Source organism: Amblyraja radiata, chromosome 21, assembly GCF_010909765.2.
Source record: "Amblyraja radiata isolate CabotCenter1 chromosome 21, sAmbRad1.1.pri, whole genome shotgun sequence".
NCBI lineage: Eukaryota > Metazoa > Chordata > Chondrichthyes > Rajiformes > Rajidae > Amblyraja > Amblyraja radiata.
The window spans coordinates 35067210-35087958 of NC_045976.1; the positions used below are offsets into that span (position 1 = coordinate 35067210).

Sequence of the window (20749 nt, forward strand, 5' to 3'; positions counted from 1 at the left end):
ATTATTCTTGGCTATTTAACCTGGTTTAAATTTAAGTTCTGTGGACAGTTTTTCAACATAAGTCTCCAAGGTCCACATGCAATCCCTTTTATTATCAAACACCAAAGAGAACATTAACCATATCTGACACCTCTCTCCCCTTTCTTGATCTCATTGTCTCCATCACAGGAGGTAGATTATGGACTGACGTCAATTACAAACCCACTGACTCGCTATCTAGACTACACTTCTTCCCACCCTGCCTCTTGCAAAGTCTCTATCCCCTACTCCTAATTCCATCGTCTCTGCCCAAGATGAGGTGTTCCATACCAGGACATCTGAGATATCCTCTCTTTAGGGAATGGGAGTTCCTCTCTTCTATCATAGATGAGGCATTCATATATGTCTCCTCTGTATCATGTAGCTCCCCTCTTACACCCCCCCCCCCCCCACCCACAGTCGCAACAGGACCTGTTTCCACGTTGTATCTCTAAACTAAACTGGGAAAATACCCTCATCAGCAGTTTATTCCCATGGCAACCTTGGCCTCACCATGCCAGGGATATTCCATTTATCCTATACATCTCCCTCACCCCACCTGCATCTTAAAACTAGTGTCATTTTGTCTTCCCCAAATATGATAAAAGGTGTTCAATCAGAAATGTCTATTCTATTTTCCTTTCCACAATTGCTACCTGCTCCTTGAGTGTTTCCAGCAGTTTTTTGTTCTTAGTTCAGAATTTGTGTTGATAGTTCAGTTCTATTTTTGCATAAATATAGAATATTTCAGCAAGTTATTCTGCAGAGACGGATCCAATTTGGGACCCCAAGTGTCTTTACCATCTATGGTGTCCTAGCTATGCTATCAAAAATAAAGCTGCTTGCACGATTGGCACTGTATGCGACCTTTAAGATCGACTATACGAGCTAGCCAAGATTTCTTCCAGAGCACCTAACCCTGCAACCATCACCACCTAAAATGACAAGCAGTAGGTGCATGGGGCAAGTATAACATCCAGGTTTTCTGCTCGCCACTACAATACATTGACTTGGAGATTGTCTGTCATTGCTTCCTTGCTATTGAGCAGAGATCTAAGATTTCCTAAGCTATAAGAGAGGTTGACATTGACTGCACATGCTTAGTTAGATATAATTTTACATGCTTGAGGGCAGTTAAGGATAGGCAAACATACTCATTTCTGACGATGTAGAGAATTTTAAGTAGAAATGACTTGATTGATTTGTACATTCAAGGCAGGGATGCCTTAATCCTCCCTTAATTAGCACTAAGGTAGATCTACATTCATTGTTCTCGCATACTCCACCCTACATACTCATATCGTTTGATTACTTTCCTCTATGTGGATTTATAGTGTGAAAGTTCAGCGTTTTCAGCCTTCGGTAGCAAGAAATCTTCTCAATTGTTGGATCAGAAGATTAAAAATCTGCAGTGTAATTTTTTATCTATATGTATTAAAACGTCATAATTCTCGCAGGTTGGGCATCCTGGATGTGTTTCTAAGCATCTGTTTTACAGCTTTTGTTGTTTATTGACTTGTTTGAATGTAGTTAAGTTCATTTTCTTTTTCTATTTGTTCAGCTCCCTATGAAGGTGGTGTATGGAAAGTTAGAGTGGACCTACCAGACAAATATCCATTCAAATCTCCTTCCATAGGTATGGATTAGATTAATGTATTGTGTCCAAGTGATTAAAATTCTTCAATCAAGTCCGAGAAGGATTTTTCTTTCACTTCATATTTATCGAATGAACTAATTCTGTAAAGTAGGAAGATTAAATCTTCTGCACCGTTCAGCTGCAGAGCAATGTTTGATTGGAGCACTTTGTATAGAGAAATGGGTGAGGACGGGGTGGGGGCTCAGGTGGGATTAAATAGTATTGGTTCTTGAGGGATCCTCATGGTTTACAGCAGATGGGTAAATGTATTAGAGGGTAACTGTAGCTCATGCATTGGAGAAGACAAATGAACAAGAAGAGGACCAATAAATGCATCTTGACTATTGTATATCCTAATGCTATAATGCAACAAAAGAAAATATTGAAAGTATGTAAAACAAAAGCTAAGTTTAAAATTTAATGTCTAGTGTTAACTAAGAAATATCAGTAACCCCTGGATTTCCATTCTCTACATGTTAACTTCTGTTTGCATTTTGCCCTGTTGGGTGCCTCTGGTTGGAAACATTAAGAAGCACAGTAACAAACTGTGCTTCTATCCAAAACTTTGCAAGAAGAGTTAACCCCTGTTCTGCCCAGGCACCTTTCTTTGCTATTCATAAAACAGGAAAGGGCAGGGTCTTTATAAGTATTCGGAGCGAGCAATGTTAAATCTTTGCGTGTCTCAGATAGAGTGCCCTCCATAATGTTTGGGCAAATGACCCATCATTTATTTATTTGCCTCTGTACTCCACAATTTGAGATTTGTAATAGAAAAAATCACATGTGTTTAAAGTGCACATTGTCAGATTTTAATGAAGGCCATTTAATACATTTTGGTTTCACCATGTAGAAATTACAGCTGTGTTTATACATAGTCCCCCATTTCAGGGCACCATAATGTTTGGGACATATGGCTTCACGGGTGTTTGTAATTGTTCAGGTGTGTTTAATTGCCTCCTTAATGCAGGTATAAGAGAGCTCTCAGCGCCTAGTCTTTCCTCCAGTCTTTCTATCACCTGTGGAAACTTTTATTGCTGTTTATCAACATGAGGACCAAAGTTGTGCCAATGAAAGTCAAATAAGCCATTTTGAGACTGAGAAACAAGAATAAAACCGTTAGAGATATCAGCCAAACTTTCGGCTTACCAAAATCAACTGTTTGGAATATCATTAAGAAGAAAGAGACCACTGGTGAGCTTACTAATTGCAAAGGGACTGGCAGGCCAAGGAAGACTTCCACAGCTGATGACAGAAGAATTCTCTCTATAATAAAGAAAAATCCCCAAACATTTGTCCGACAGATCAGAAACACTCTTCAGGAGTCAGGTGTGGATTTGTCAATGACCACTGTCCGCAGAAAACTTCATGAACAGATATACAGAGGCTACACTGCAAGATGCAAACCACTGGTTAGCCGCAAACATAGGATGACCAGGTTACAGTTTGCCAAGATGTACTTAAAAGAGCACCCACAGTTCTGGAAAAAGGTCTTGTGGACAGATGAGACGAAGATTAACTTATATCAGAGTGATGGCAAGAGCAAAGTATGGAGGAGAGTAGGAACTGCCCAAGATCTAAAGCATACCACCTCATCTGTGGAACACGGTGGTGGGGGTGTAATAGCCTGGGCATGTATGGCTGCTGAAGGAACTGGCAGGAAGTTGTATCACTTCATTGGTGATACAACTGCTGATGATAGTAACATTATGAATTCTAAAGTGTAGACACATCCTATCTGCTCAAGTTCAAATAAATGCCTAAAAACTCATTGGCCGGCGGTTCATTCTACAGCAAGACAATGATCCCAAACATACTGCTAAAGCAACAAAAGAGTTTTTCAAAGCTAAAAAAATGATAAATTCTTGAGTGGCCAAGTCAATCACCCGATCTGAACCCAATTGAGCATGCCTTTTATATGCTGAAGAGAAAACTGATGGCTGCAATACAGGCCTGGCAGAGCATCGCAGAGAAGACACCCAGCAACTGGTGATGTCCATGAATCACATACTTCAAGCAGTCAATGCATGCAAAGGATATGCAACAAAATACTAAACATGAATACTTTCATTTACATGGCATTGCTGTGTCCCAAACGTTATGGTGCCCTGAAATGGGGGGACTATGTATAAACATGGATGTAATTTCTACATGGTGAAACCAAAATGTAAAAAATGGCCTTCGTTAAAATCTGACAATGTGCACTTTAACCACGTGTGACTTTTTCTACTACAAATCTCAAATTATGGAGTACAGAGGCAATAAATAAATGATGGGTCTTTTTCCAGATATTGTGGAGGGCACTGTAGGTTGACTTTGCAATGAGTTATGATTTTGCAATGTTTGAGCATAGTAGCAAAGCACTAGTTATTGCAAACATGCACATACTTTTCTTCCTGTCAGTTCCTTCTCTTTCCATCCTTTCTCCATGCATTAATAGTACTATGTTCATGGATTTTAACTCAAATCCTGATTGAAACTGCCATTTTTCCCAATGGTTTTTCCTCTAACACCTAGCATGCAATTGCATTAGGGTGCATCTGGTGCCTCAGTGATTTAGTTTCAGCACTATTTTATGTTTTGAAGGAAGAGTACAGTACTCTTCAGCTATTACGCCAGCTCAGCAGTGTTCAGCAGCCATGTATCAATGTATGTTTGCAGTGCATAGGGGTAGATTTGCCACACTGCCCTGAAACATGAAGCAGGTGTAAAAATATCTCTTAGCAAGAGTTAGACGTACATTTATATCACTGCTATTTTGGTGAGGTGTGCAGGGAGTTCTCGCTATTATAGTGATTACTTTCTCTGTTTAAGTGAGAATAACATTCTTTTTAACACCATTACTGACCTGAAATCTTGTTGTGTAGAAATTGTTATTAATTTTGATAACTGTAGGTTTGGAAACTCATAATGTCTATGTATTTAAAGTTCCTGATATCTGTTTTCAATAGGAAAGGGGCTGTGCCCGATGACATGACTTCTTAAGTTATTTTATGATGCTGACACTTGTTTTGGATATGTTAAGTAACTTTTCCTGTCTCATAAAAATCTTGGGTTTGCAGTACCATGAACCACAATGACTGTGAAGAAGATCAAAGAATCGTGGTTATCTAGATTGTACCCAATACATTTGTTTTAGCCTCCAAATTTGAGCCAACTTTCCCAGGGTTCCTTGGTTATTTCTCTTAGAATTCCTTTCTAATACAGTACCCAACTGGTTCACTGCTGGCATCCTCTGTGATTAAGACCAAAACAAAATTGTCCAAGTCATTGACCTTTCACACAATTGACCGCAGCATCCTCTTTCAAATGTGCCTCCTATGTTGTAGCTATGTATATAAAGCTTCAAGGTAATTTAATTAAAGTTCACCCAGCGCTGTTTCAAATGGATTGGCATTCTCAACAATCAATTAATGAATAATTGTGCCCAAAGCATAGGGTTGAATTTCTAAAGTGATGCATAAGTATGTGAAAATGGCTGTAAGTATATTGCACTTGGGCGCTGGATAAAATCTATTTTCAGAGGGAAAATCCCGAACTTTGACCTTCATCTCATTTGAGCTCCACTGTTCTTAATTTGTCAGACTTCTTTGTCAGACATCCAGTAAAGGATGAGCAGAATTTTTCTCCAACTAAATATTGAAAACCACAAGGACTGTGGCTCCCACCAAGAACTCTATATGAATCTAACTCTGACAATGGTAGATTGGAGGAGAAAGGGAGGTAATCAATCTTGTTCAATCTTGGTATTATATTTCCCCATAGAATTGTTTTGTACCACTTATTCACACCACCCTTAAAAATGCCCTTTTATAATATCTGACTCGATAATGCCTTGGTTTATCTCCAGAAAGCTTAATCTCTGTGTATTATCCCCCAGCTCCTCTAAAGCATTTAAGGCTGGTCTGTACCCTCCCCCCATTTAATTTGTTTCCTCCTTGAATCTTTTCATGTTTGGTACTGCAGAAATAGATGAAAAAACAAGTTGTGAGGAGGAAGCTAATGGTATGAAAGTTTGCGTGGGATAGCTCTAACTGGTTTAGGAAGTGGTATACGCGAGGGTGTTAAGTTTTGCGGGCTGTCAAGAAGAAAATACAGATTTTTGTGGAAAATTATAAATATTAGTGTATGAAGAAGTTTGTATGTACTGGTACATAAAGTGCAGGAAGTTAACAGGCATAATGGTGCAGTGGTAGAGTTGCTGCCTTACAGCACCAGAGACTTGGGTTTGATCCTGACTACGGGTGCTGCCTGTATGGAATTTGTACATTCTCCCTGTGACCGTGTGGGTTTTCTTTGGGTGTTTCCTCCAAAGATGTATAGGTTTGAAGGTTAATTGACTTCGGTAAAATTGTCCATAGTATCATAGAGTGATACAGTGTGGAAGCAGGCAATTCGGCCCAACTAGCCCACACCGGCCAACATGTCCCAACTACAGTAGCCCCACCTGCCTGCATTTGGTCCATATCCCTCGAAACCTGTCCTATCCATGTACCTGTCTAACTGTTTCTTAAACGTTGGGATAGTCCCAGCCTCAACTACCTCCCCTGGCAGCTTGTTCCATACACCCATCACCCTTTGTATGAAAAAGTTACCCCTCAGATTCCTATTAAATATTTTCCCCTTCTCCTTACACCCATATTCTCTGGTCCTTGATTCACCTACTCTGGTCAAGGACTCTGTGCATTAACCCGATCTATTCCTCTCATGATTTTATACACCACAATAAGGTCACCTCTCATCCTCCTGCACTCCAGGGAATAGAGTCCCAGCCCACTCAGCCTCTCCCTATTGCTCAGACCCTCTAATCCTGGCAACGTCCTTGTAAATCTCTGTACCCTTTCCAGCTTGACAACATCTTTCCTATAACATGGTGCCCAGAACTGAACACAATACTCTAAATGTGGTCTCACCAACATCTTATATAACTGCAACATGACCTCACAACTTCTATATTCCATGCTCTGACTGATGAAGGCCAATGTACCAAAAGCCTTTTTGACTACCTGTGACTCGACCATGCACTTGCACTCCTAAATCCCTCTGCTCTACGACACTCCCCAGGGCCCTACCATTCAGTGTTGGTCCTGCCCATGTTATACTTCCCAAAATACAACACTCACATTTCTCTGTGTTAAATTCATCAAACATTCCTCAGCTCACCTGGCCCATCGATCAAGATCCTGCTGCAATTTTTCACGACCATCTTCACTATCTGCAAAACCACCCACTTTTGTATCATCAGCAAATGTGCTAATCTTGCCATGTATGTTCTCATCCAAATCATTGATGTAGATGACAAACATTAACGGGCCCAGCACCGAGCCCTGAGGCACACCACTAATCATAGGCATCCAGTCCGAGAAGTAACCATCCACCATCACCCTCTGCATCCTTCCATGAAGCCAATTTTCTATCCATTCAGCTATCTCTCCTTGTGATCCCAAGCAAACCCATGCCATGTGTGTAGGACAGTATCAGTGTACGGGGTAATCGCTGGTTGGTGTGGACTCGGTGGGCCGAAGGGCCTGTTTCCGCGCTGTATCTCTAAAGTCTAAAGTAAAGTCTAAAGGCAGGTAAAGTAAATACTGAGAATTGCAAAAAATAGTACAAAAATATTGATGTAATTGATCTCTATACTTAAAGCTGGGGTGGGGCAAAATATACTCACTAAATTAATTTCTTGGATGAGCGGTTGCCCTATGAAGTAAGTGACTGAGTAGTAATTTATCAGAAAGATGCATGATCTCATTGAAAGTTTAAAAATTGTCATAGTAGATGCTGAGTGACTAATTTCCCCGACTGGGGAACATTGAAGTGAAGATAATATTGGGATAAAGTGTCACTTAGAAGTTTATTTAATCAAAGGTTGGGAATCTTTGGGGCTTTCTTCCCCTCTACTTACGTTCTATGTTGAAGATAAAAATATATTAAAAACTTTAGACCTTTTGAATCGAAGGAAATGGGGTTTGGAGATGAAAGTGGATGATGAAAAGCAGCCAGATTTTTATCGTGATAAAATTGGCTTATTTCACTCGTTCTTCTTAAGCAAAGTTGATTTTTAAAGAATTATCCTTGCTTTCAAATCCTTCATATTTGTGCAATTTTGAATGTAATCAGTGCAACATTGTATGGTTTGGTCTTCGGCTGCCATGACCAGTACTGTGGAACTCCCTCCCTAAATCTTTCCGACCAAGAACTCCTGACCTTTCTAAAATGTCTCTGTCAACTTTTGTTATCTGCCTGAATTACTGTGTGACACTTGTTAATTGTTTTGATGTATTAAATGTATATGCAAGATGTTGCACCAGTTGGTAGTTTTCTTGGGGGTAGATTGGAGACGGAGAGGAGGTAGAGATGTTGACACTGCTAATGTCTTGGGAAGGATTTGGAGTGGAGATACAGATAGTTTTCCCCAAGAGGGCAAAGGAAGAACTGCCATGTCAAATTGCTGAGTGTTCAAGGAAATAATGGCAGTTTGTGTTTGTCCAAAACATCAAAATATTTTGCATAGCCCCATTGGTGGGGTGATTTAAAAAATGGGGGAATGGGAGAGGCCAGCTGCTTAAAAGGCTGGAGGAAATTAAAAGTGTGAAGTGGACAAGATAGATATTTATTTAAATTTGAGATATTAATGGTATTGTGCCCCAATAAACTGGGTCAGCACAGGAGTAAGTCTTACATTGGTTGATGTGCAGTTGGATTCATTTCAAAGAATGGTCTTTCGACAAACTTCAGTTTGTGCAGAGAGAATAAATGTAGAATAAACCCAATGTGGCCTTATTTACTTTATCATTAACAAACTGCTGTATGGTGTAATTGATAGTACGGTTAAGTAACACTTGCCAATAATTTGTTCAGTTACAATAACTGGCCAGGACCACGTTACTCCTGACGACTCCTAAAGAGTATGTAAAGAGAGAAAAAAATAGGGCCTGGTGGTCTGCTTCCCAGGGTACTTAAAGAAGTGGCTCTAGAAATCGTGGACGCATTCATTGGTGATAATTTCCCAATGTTCTATAGATTCAGGATCGGGGGGGGGGAGTGATTGCTTTAGTAACATTATTGACTGGGATATCAATGAGCTGTAATGTAGTTGAGGTTGGTGGGATTTAAGGAGAAACATCATTGCTGGACTTGTGAGGCACAAGCTAGTCATCTCAAGCCCAGGACCTTGCCTCCCGATCTGAGCAGTCCCCTAGGTCCAACAATCTTCAGCTGTTTCATAGTGTAGTTTCAAAAAAATGGAGCAGGAGGGCAATTTCTGTTGATCTGCATTTATGAAATGTCATATTATTTGTGTGAATCTCATTTTGCAAAGCATTTTCTGTTGTCCTTTCCACTCGGTATGCTAGCTGATGTGACTTGTCTTTACTCCTACTGAGAATTGGCATGGCTGAATTTTGCACCGCAGTATTGCTTATCACTTAAGTAATGAAATTGAAGTGATTGTAGGCTGACACTGCAAAGAGAGCCATCTGCAGTGCATAATATCACAAGCCTATGGTCCTAAATCCAGAATTGCACAGATACTGACTAACAGCAATAAAGCTATAAAATATTTAGTAACCCTTTGTGCACAAGCAAAATATTTTAGGATTAATTACCACTGTCGGCTTGTACTTAAATAGCAATAACATGGATATATTTCTATTATTTTTAATGAATTATAGGGTTTAATCATTTTCTAATCTTCCTTGATCAGAATGTGCTTGAGCTTTTTGAAAAATGAATTCCGGAGCAAGGTGAGAGGGTTGAATAAATGGTAGAATAAAACAAATTATGAAGTTGGAAGGAGATTAGAAAGGAAGAATGTTGGGGTGAAGGTGAGAATTTTAACACAAGGATGGGAATTTTATATTTGAATGTCTGGAACAGGAGCAATATGTGTCCTTGCAATCATAGATGTAGAGTAGACAGAATCGGGTGCAAGATAGGATAGGTACTTGGGTGCTCCATCTGGGAATGAACCAATGCCAGGGTTGCATGTATTCTGGTTTAGTTTGAATTGAGGTAGAAACCTTTGGTTAAATAACACCAAGGTTGTACTTGTGCCATCTGCTTCAGCTTCAAGGCAGTTTCCAGGCAGAATATAGGGAATGGAGTGTAGATTCAAGATTGATTTTCATCCATTATTGGATATTCAGACAAATCTTGTGAACGTCTGAGGACAGTAGAGAAGTTGAGAAAGAGGTGAGGTAAAAGCTGGTTGTCACCAGTTATGTGCCAAACTACTCCAGTGTTTTGGAGTATGGGGCCAAGTTATCACATCATTAAGGAAGAGGAGGGAGGTAAGGACAATTCCTTCGATGATGCCAGACGTAATAGTGGTAGCATGGGAAAATAAATCTTTGGTAATATTTTTTTTTGGCGATGGGTTGAAAGGTAATAGTATCCAATGAGTGTAGTCAGTCCCATCAAGATAGTCAAAAATGGGAAGTTTTTTGGATAAAGACCGTGACATTGTCATTTATTAAAATGAGTGGAACAAGACGAGGAGAGATAGATTTGTTGTAAACACATCAGTTGTCATTAGTGACTATTACCAGAGCTTTGAATAAAATAGCAGTAGCAAAGTAAAGTTGCTTGGTGGGGATTTGAGCGAAGAAGTTGGAAAGAAGTGCATACATTTGAGAGAGTGAAGCAAAGGAGATTGGAGGTGGAGTGATAATTTGCAAGGCAAATATGACAGATTTTAAACCAGAGGGAGACACTACTTGAGTACAGTTAACGATTTGTCGGTTAATTTAGGGGGCAGGTAAGGAAGTATTTTTAATCAATGATTTAATGGGAATGTGAAACAACCGCCTGGGGGGGGGGGGGGGGGTTGGGGGGTTAACAGGGGTTAAATTCCCATTTAACATAGACCATGTATTCCATAGCACCCATTTAACAATCCCCATTTAACGTGGATTATGGTATCAAATATGGTGGAAGGTTTTGATTTGACAGATCAATAACTTCAGAAAAGCTGTAACAAATGAGATTTTGAAATTGCAAAAGTAATAGAATTTAATGAGTCGTTTTTCCAGGGGCAGGTTCAGCAAGAAGTTGGTGTTAGGAGGGATACAAAGATGTAATCAGAAATTGGACTATTTATGATTAAGGTAATGGTGTTGTAAGACTGTAATGGTAAGGGGCAAGAGATTGAGGAAATGGTTTGGGGTTTTTACTTGAAAGCATTAAGGAATGGAAGAAAATGAACACTGGTCACAAAATGAGGTGAATTGAGGTTTCAGCTGTTTAAAAAGCTATGAACAAGTAGCAAGGTCTTTCATGTAATCTATCAAATACATTGCTGGGAAATTGCCTTTCGCATCCATTGCCAGGCTGTGGACCTATTGAGTTCGATGGGAATTGCATGATCTGTGGCTTATTTTATATATTTTCAACTTAATTATTTGTAATTTGGTTGTTTAGTTGAACTCATTTTTTCAATTATTTACTTAAATGTCGCTGATCTGGTCAGGAGGGGAGGCTTCAGTGCACCACTGGAGGTGTGCACCAAAGGACCTGCCACTGTCTAGACCATGCCACTGTCTAGACCAGTGGTTCTCAAATGGGGGTACGCGTACCCCTGGGGGTACGTGAAGGCACTCCAGGGGGTACGTGAGATTTTAAAATATATGTAGGCCTATATTTTTGCGCTGGTTAGGGGGTACTTGGCTGAAAAAATATTTCACAGGGGGTACATCACTGAAAAAAGGTTGAGAACCACTGGCACCATGCCATTGACGTTCAGAATGCCTTTGGGCCAGCAAAATAAAAACCCTCCACATCCACATGAAAGGGTAGTGATTCTTGATGAAAAACGCCTGGTTTGGAAGTTTTGGTCCAATATTCTCAATTGTGATGTTACTGTTGAGTCTAGTTTTACCTATTCGGTCAGTGAGACCAGAGCAGCGTGAACTTGAAGACCCTGGCTGCCTGGCAACCAGTTTTACTGTGCTCCAATTATTTTATTGCCTCCTATTATATGTGTCTAGTTATTTTTCAGATCCATTTTTTTCTGAATTCCGTAATGTCCAACAAGTAACAAACTGTTCAGATTAGACTACTGACCGACATCCACTATAAACCCACTGACTCCCATGGCTATCTGGACTACACTTCTTCCCACCCTGCTTCCTGTAAGGACTCCATCCCCTACTTCCAATTCCTCCGTCTACGCCGCATCTGCACCCTGGATGAGGTGTTCCACGCCAGGGCATCGGAGATGTCCTGATTCTTCAGGGAATGGGGGTTCCCCTCTTCTACTATAGATGAGGCTCTCACCAGGGTCTCTTGTATAGCCCGTAAATCTTGTATAGCCCGTAAATCTGCTACCCCCCCCCCCCTTGTCCTCACCTTCCACCCTACCAGCCGTCACATACAACAAATAATCCCCCGACATTTTGTCCTCACCTTCCACCCTACCAGCCGTCACATACAACAAATAATCCTCCGACATTTTCGCCACCTCCAACGTGATCCCATCACCGGCGGCATCTTCCCAGCTCTCCTGGCACTTTCCCTTGCAACCCCAGGAAATGCTACAGTTGTCGCTTTACCTCCCCCCTTGACTCCATTCAAGGACCCAAGCAGTCTTTCAAGGTACGGCAGAGGTTCACCTGCACCTCCTCCAACCTCATCTATTGCATCCGCTGCTCTAGGTGTCAACTGCTCTACATCAGTGAGACCAAGCGTAGGCTTGGCGATCGCTTCGCCCAACACCTCCGCTCGGTTCGCATTAACCTACCTGATCTCCCTGGTGGCTCAGCACTTCAACTATCCCTCTCATTCCGAATCCAACCTTTCTGTCCTGGGCCTCCTCCATGGCCAGAGTGAGGACCATCGTAAATTAGAGGAGCAGCACCTCATATTTCGCTTGGGCAGTTTACACCCCAGCAGTATGAACATTGACCTCTAGTTTCAGGTAGTCCCTGCTTTCTCCTCCCCTTCTCAGCTCTCCCTCAGCCCACTGTCTCCGCCTCTTCCTTTCTTCTTCCCGCCCCCCACCCCCAACCCTCACATCAGTCTGAAGAAGGGTCTCGACCCGAAACGTTGCCTATTTCCTTCGCTCCATAGATGCTGCCTCACCCGCTGAGTTTCTCCAGCATTTTTGTCTACCTTCGATTTTCCAGCATCTGCAGTTCCTTCTTAAACAAACTGTTCAGATTGGCAAGCACACAATGGGAGATGACAACACTAATATATGTTTGCATGAACAGATTGTGATTAGAACAACTTACTTATTGTGCCTGCATAATGGGGTGAGATGAAGCAAGATAGAGAAGGCTTGGTTGGAATACAAACGCTGGCACATATCTATTGGGCTGAATTGCCAACTTTGCTGTAGATTCTCATCAATATAATTTCTGCTCTAATTTTAAGATTGCATCGATTTCTTAAACTAGTTAAAATTAAAATGTTGACAGCCACTTAGGCTAATTTCCCCAAATTGGACAATACTTTACCTTCAATAGGCTCTACAGCTTAAATTTGCTGCGATGTTGCAACTGTTGTTCATGCTAATTTGAATGTAAAAGCAGGCAATATTGCTGGCAGTGGTGTGTTGTAGAAGGTCTGTCAGTTTATGTGTTTTGTACACTTTCACTGCATTTTAGGGAGGAAGAAAGTGCTGGAATAGCTATCATCATTTTTATGTGCACAGTTCTTGTTATATATTGATTTCCTATTTGTGTAGTCACCAGATTTGGCCCCTAGTACTGTCTCAGGTTTCCATACAAATATCTATACATATACAGAAAGGAACCAATCATTGTCTATGGAAATATAATGAATAGTTTCCGGACCACATATCCAGCTCCTTACCGTGTCCTTTTGGAATGGAGCCATTGTTAACATAAGTTTCTCCCAGATGTACTAGTGGCCAGAAGACCTAGGGTGACGGAGGAACTGAAGGAATTTCACATTCGGCAGGAAATGGTGCTCGGTAAACTGATGGGACTGAAGGCTGATAAATCCCCAGGGCCTGATGGTCTGCATCCCAGGGTACTTAAGGAAGTGGCTCTAGACATTGTGGACGCATTGGTGATCATTTTCCAATGTTCTATAGATTCAGGATCAGTTCCTGTAGATTGGAGGGTATCTAATGTTATCTGACTTTTTAAGAAAGATGGGAGAGAGAAGACGGAATTATAGACCAGTTAGCCTGACATCGGTGGTGAGGAAGATGCTGGAGTCAAATATAAAAGATGAAATAGCGATACATTTGGATAGCAGTAACAGGATCGATCCGAGTCAGCATAGATTTACGAATGCTTGACTAATCTTCTGGAATTTTTTGAGGATGTAACGAGGAAAATGGACAAGGGAGAGGCAGTGGATGTAGTGTACCGGGACTTTCAGAAAGCCTTTGATAAGGTCCCACTTAGGAGATTAGTGGGCAAAATTAGGGCACATGGTATTGGGGGTAGGGTGCTGACATGAATAGGAAATTGGTTGGCAGACAGGAAACAAAGAGTAGGGATTAACGGGCCCCTTTCAGAATGGCAGGCAGTGACTAGTGGGGTACTGCAAGGCTCGGTGCTGGGACCGCAGGTATTTACAATACACATTAATGATTTTTAGATGAAGGGATTAAAAGTAACATTAGCTAATTTGCAGATGACACACAGCTGGGTGGCAGTGTGAACTGTGAGGAGGATGCTATAAGGATGCAGGATGACTTAGACAGGTTGGGTGAGTGGGCAGATGCTTGACTGATGCAGTTTAATGTGGATAAATGTGAGGTTATCCACTTTGGCTGCAAAAACAGGAAGACAGGTTATTATCTGAATGGTGTCAAGTTGGGAAAAGGGGAAGTACAACGAGTTCTGGGGGTCTTTGTTCATCAGTCACTGAAAGTTAGCATGCAGGTGCAGCAGGCAGTGACGAAAGCTAATGACACGTTGGCTTTATAACAAGAGAAGTTGAGTATCGGCACAAAGAGGTCTGTCTGCAGTTGTAACAGGGCCCAAGTGAGACCACACCTGGAGTATTGTGAGCAGTTTTGATCTCCAAATTTGAGGAAGGACATTCTTGCTATTGAGGGATTGCAGCATAGGTTCTCGAGGTTAATTCCCGGGTTGGCGGGACTGTCAGATGTTGATAGAATGGAGCGATTGGGCTTGTGTACACTGGAATTTAGAAGGATGAGAGGGGATCTTATTGAAACATATAAGAATATTATGGGTTTAAGAAGGAACTGCAGATGCTGGAAAATCGAAGGTACACAAAGCTGGAGAAACTCAGCGGGTGCAGCAGCATCTATGGAGCGAAAGAAACAGGCAACGTTTCGGGCCAAACCCCTTCTTCAGACATGGGGTTGGACATGCTAGAGGCAGGAAACATGTTCCCAATGTTGGGGGAGTGCAGAACCAGGGGCCACATTTTAAGAATAAGGGGTAGGTCATTTAGAATGGAGATGAATAAAAGCTTTTTCACCCAGAGAGTTGAGAATCTGTGGAATTCTCTGCCTCAGAAGACAGTGGAGGCCAATTCTCTCGATGCTTTCAAGTTAGATATAGCTCTTAAAGGTTGCGGAGTCAAGCGATATGGGGAGAAGGCAAGAACGGGGTACTGATTGTGGATGATCAGCCATGATCACAGTGAATGGCGGTGCTGGCTCGAAGGGCCGAAGGGCCGAATGGCCTACTCCTGCACTTATTGTCTATTGTTTTCAAATCATAATATGCAACAATAACTGAATCAAGACATTAAATGGAAATAGTTGTGTTTATTTATGTGTGAAGCTTTATTTAGGGTATTGAGGTCTATGCCCAGTCCATCATGGCATGGCCCTCCCCTCCATTCAAGCATCTACATGAGGTACTGCCTCAAAAAGGTGGCATCTATCATTAGGATCCCTACTATTTATCTAGGCTATGTCCCTTTCTTGTTGCTACCATTGGGCAAGAGGCACAGAAGGTTGAAGTTGCTCACCACCAGGTTCAATCACAGTTACTTTCCTATAACCATCAGGTTCTTGAACTGATCTGCACAACCTTGATCCTACCCTGGCAACAGAACACTACAGACCACCTCTTACACTACCACAAACTTGTTTCTCTAATTGTGTTTCGTACAGAAGTTTTCTTTTGGTCCGTCTTTTGCTTGTGCTATCTTCTAGAATCTGTAAATTTTATAATTTATGTATCATTTGCTTTTTTTGTGCGTTGTCGGAATCTGTGCCTGTGCTGCTGCAAGCAGGATTTTCATTGTACCTGTACCTCGTGTACTTGCACACAAGACAATAAACTTGGTGTACTCGGTATAAGGAGTTAGGGCCTTACCAGTATCTACATTTGTGTTATATGCAGGATGTTCATGTCCTTATCCCTTGCAGAAGTCGAGAACTTGGTACAAGCGACCCCGCATTAGGGTTCGAGGGGTGTCCTAGAAAATGGTCCATATTGTGACTTTCCATAGCGTCAACCAGCGTCATCAGCCTATGTGTCAAAATACATGAATTGAGACATTTATGTTGATTTACTTTTGCACATGAATTATGTGAGTGAATTTTATTCTGTATTTCATTTTTGGATAGTAATTTGTGACTTTTGTAAGGGCAAATTTTGGTAAGCTGAATGATCATAACGTACATGTGACTTGTATATTCTGGTCTCACTGACGTTGTTCTGGCCTTGCTGATTGTATATGATCAGGATTAACTGACAATCTCTGCCATCGTCATCTCAAAATAAATGTGCCTGAAATTATAAGTTTGCTTTTTTGATTTGTAATATTTCTGCCATTCTTTCAGTTAAGGTAGACATTACCTTTCCATTAGGAATCGCTATTTTTAATCCAGCAATTGTTTTCAATTTAGTTCTATTATCTTTCAATCATTCGGCCTGTCTCAGGCTATGGAAACAAAATAATCACAATTAACCATATCAAAATTCATCTTCTCAGTGCTGCTTGCTTATTTCAAATGTCAGGCACCTGGTTCTGCGATTCATTGTTGTATCTGCATGAAGCAATATTGTGTTAATAATACCTTTTAAGTGCTGGCACTGGGTAAACGGAGCTAATCTACTCAAATTTATTACAGCACATTCATAGAAGCATAGGAAATAGGTTGATCATCCAAAATCAGTACCCCGTTCCTGCTTTCTCCCCATATCCCTTGATTCCGTTAGCCCTAAGAGCTCTATCTAACTCACTCTTGAAAACATCCAGTGAATTGGCCTCCACTGCCTTCTGCAGAAGAGAATTCAACAGATTCACAACTCTCTGGCTGAAAAGGTTTTTCCTCATCTCAGTCCTAAATGGCCTACTCCTTATTCTTAAACTGTGACCCCTGGTTCTGGACTCTCCCAACATCAGGACATTTTTTCCTGCATCTAGCCTGTCCAATCCCTTAATTTTATATGTTTCTATAAGATCCCTTATCCTAAATTTCAGTGAATATAAGCCCAGTCGATCCATTTTTTCATCATATGTCAGTGCCGTCATCCCGGGAATTAACCAGGTGAACCTACACTGCACTCCCTCAATAGCACGAATGTCCTTCCTCAAATTAGGAGACAAAACTGCACACAATACTCCAGGTGTGGTCTCACCAGGGCCCTATACAACTGCAGTAGGACCTACTTGCTTCTATACTCAAATCTTCTCGCTATGAAGGCCAACATGCCATTTGCTTTCTACACTGCCTGCTGTACCTGCATGCTTACTTTCAGTGACTGATGTGCAAGAACACCCATGTCTCATTGCACCTCACCTTTATCTAATCTGACACCATTCAGATAATAATCTGCCGCCTTGTTCTTGCCACCAAACTGGATAACCTCACATTTATCCACGTTGTACTGCATCTGCCCACTCACCCAACCTATCCAAGTCACCCTGCAGCCTCATCGCATCCTCCTCGCAGATCACATTGCCACCCAGTTTTGTGTCATCCGCAAACTTGGAGATATTGCATTTAATTCCTTTGTCTAAATTGTTAATATTTTAATATGTTAAATCGGATTCTGCTTACTAATTTTAAATTTAGATTATTTAGTAGTATTTCAGGTAAAGGTTAGATTGTAAGTGATATTTTTCGTGCAAAGTATTTGCATTTTGAGAGGTGGGTGTTGCTGGCAAGGTCAGCATTTGTTATGACTAATTGCCCTTGAAGGTGGTGGTGACCCAGTCTCTTGGTTGCTGTAGTTGTGAAAGTACTCCCACAGGGTTGGAAGTTCTTGGATTTGCAACCAGTGATGATTAAGAAATGACAATTTATTTCAAGACGATGTGCTGGAGTAACTCAGTAGGTCACGCAGCATCCCTGGAAAACATGTCCTCCGGGAATGTTGCCTGACTCGCTGAGTTACTCCAATGCTTTGTCTTTTTTTGATAAACTAGCACCTGCAGTTCCTTGTTTCTACGTGAGGGCATTTGGTGCAAGTTAGACCAGTATTGGGTTGGTGTTCCAATGTATCTGTTGCTCTTGTTCTTGATGGTAGGGATTGCAAACTTTGGAGATAATACACTTGGTACATTGCAGCTGTGTAGGTGGTAGGAATGGATGATGGTGCAAGTTGAATGGTCTGCTTTGTCCTGGGTGTTTTTAAATTCTTCAGTGTTACTGTACCCATCCCGACAAGTGGATAATATTCCATCGTACTCCTTATGTGCCTTGTCAATAGTAGAAAGGCTTTAGAGTGTCAGAATGAGAATTGCTTGCTCTAGGATAGCCAGTATCTGACATGCTCCCTTGACCATAGTATTTGTGTTTCTGGCCATAATGAATCTCCCCTCCCCTAGAATCTTAATGGGAGACCCAGTGAATGTAATGCCTTTGAATATCAACGATGGGTAATTAGATTCTATCTTGTTAGAGGAGGTCTTTGTTTTGCTTGTTTTATGGCATGAATGTTAATTGCTACTTAATATCTCAATGCCCCTTCTCAGAATCTTGTCTAGATTTTGCTGTATGGAGAGATGAATTGTTTTATTTGCTGAGAATTTGCGATTGAATTGAACCATGCTCAATTATGAGCACATGATGAAAAGAAGATTGAAGCCCAAGAGGATGGCTGGGGCCTGGATGATTGACTCCAAGAACTAAACCATCTTTTGTGTAAGGCATCAATCATTAGCGTGTTCTCTTAATGCCCATTAATTTCATTTTTATTCAGCCTCATTGATGCCATGCTCGGTCATATTCTGCTTGCTGTTGAGATCCATCACTAACTTTGCCCTTGGAATTTGATCTTTGGTTCAATATTGTGGTGAACTCTGGAGCTTAACGGTCCTACTAAGAACAAAGTGGCATTGGTGGATCAGTTGTGAACATCTATCACTTTGTTTGAGAGTAGACTGATTGTGGTGGTTGGCCAGATTGTATTTGCCTTGCTTATTTTGACTAGTCTGCACGTGGGCAATTTTCGACAAGATCAGATGCAATTCTGTATTGGAGCTGCAGGCTAGAGCTACCATTAGTTCTGTCGAGCAAGTCTTTGGGGGCACAGTAGAATGTGATTAGTCCCTTGCTTATTGTATCTAGTGGTAACCGTCATTCTTTACCATGTGGAGTGAGTTGAATTAGCTGAATACTGGCTATTATGATACTGGAGGCCTTGGATGGAAGCCAAGATTGTCTGCTGGGCACTTCTGGTTGAATGTAGTTATAAATGCTCCAGTATTGAGCACTATTGTTGGACACCATCCTTGGAGCCTGTTGTTAGCTGTCAATCAATGTTCATGAGGGTTGGTGGCATTTGAGCGGTTTGATCTGATATATTAGTTCTGCTACTGTTTGGCTTTGTCCTTTGCATGTTTTGTTTCGTTGCTTAGCGCACATGAAATCTGCCATTGTAGTTCACTGAGCGCCTCGTTGGTGTGTCTGATGCCGAGGCTTCGGTGTCCCTCTGTACTTAACGATCCATCGCAGTAATCGAGTGAAGTTCCTGGTTATGATATGTATGTTTCTGCTGCTATTGTTCTTGGATCTATTTTGAATCTATGGAATGTAATATATTGTACCACACATCAAAGAGGTTTTGAGCCTTACAAAATGCAGCTCTGCTGCGTGCTAGATAATATACTAACCTTTTAACAGAAACAAAAAGTTAGATATAAAAAATGTCATGTCAATTTCCATTAATTATAAAACATTAATCCCACAACTTGGTACAAAGTAAGATAGACCCAAAATGCTGGAGTAACTCAGCGGGATAGGCAGCATCTCTAGAGAGAAGGAATGGGTGCATTAGGGTTCACCTATTCCTTCTCACCAGTGATGCTGCCTGCCCGCTGAGTTACTCCAGCATTTTGTCTCCATCTTTGGTTTAAATCAGCATTTCCCTCCTACACATTGGCACAAAGTAATGTGCGTTCGTCTAAAATTAGCTTGTGGAAAGCTTATACAAATCTTGAAGATAGGTAGTTGCTCTAATTTTGTCAAAAGGAACTGACAGCAAATGTCAATGCAAGTGCATGTAGTTTTCTGCAACAGGGAACAAAAGGGATGTCTTGAACTTGCTGGCTGTGCTGATTTCCTGTTTGTTTTATATACAGCTGAGCTCCCCCTTGTGTCCAGATGGTTGTAGAGCAGGTCAGATCCGATAAAAGGTCTGGGAACGTATTGTTTAAATGGGTATTCTAGCGTTTTTGGACAGATCTTTTCTAATAACAGCGTGGTTATGATTTGGAATAGTACAACTTTTCAAGCTTATGTTTATTTTATTCATTCACTTGTTGGAAAGTGTGCCAGGTAAGGATGTGATCGAAGGTACACAAAAATGCTGGAGAAACTCAGCGGGTGCAGCAGCATCTATGGAGCGAAGGAAATAGGCAACGTTTCGGGCCGAAACGTTGCCTATTTCCTTCGCTCCATAGATGCTGCTGCACCCGCTGAGTTTCTCCAGCATTTTTGTGTACCTTCGATTTTCCAGCATCTGCAGCTCCTTCTTAAACAAAAAGGATGTGATCGAGCTCTGCTGATGTATTCCTGTGGCAAGTTAGAGCATGGCAGGTATTTTTGGTTTTGGGGTTCTTTCATTTGAGTAGTATGAACCAATCAAGAAGATTGAGGAGCAAGAAATTGTGACTGTTGAGAATTACACGGAAGTTTGTTTGTGATCAGAGAATAGCTGAAAGCAGGAAAATCACCAGCAGTCG

The 20749-nt window shown here is 41.2% G+C and overlaps 1 protein-coding gene across 1 annotated transcript in view; it reads left to right on the forward strand.

The window, feature by feature from the left end:
• The window catches only part of ube2h (ubiquitin conjugating enzyme E2 H), a 78332-nt gene that overhangs the window by 46693 nt on the left and 10890 nt on the right, over positions 1-20749 (forward strand). The window contains exon 3 of the mRNA XM_033040060.1: positions 1580-1654. Coding sequence (XP_032895951.1) covers positions 1580-1654 — 75 coding nt within the window. The remainder of the gene's footprint in view (positions 1-1579; positions 1655-20749) is intronic.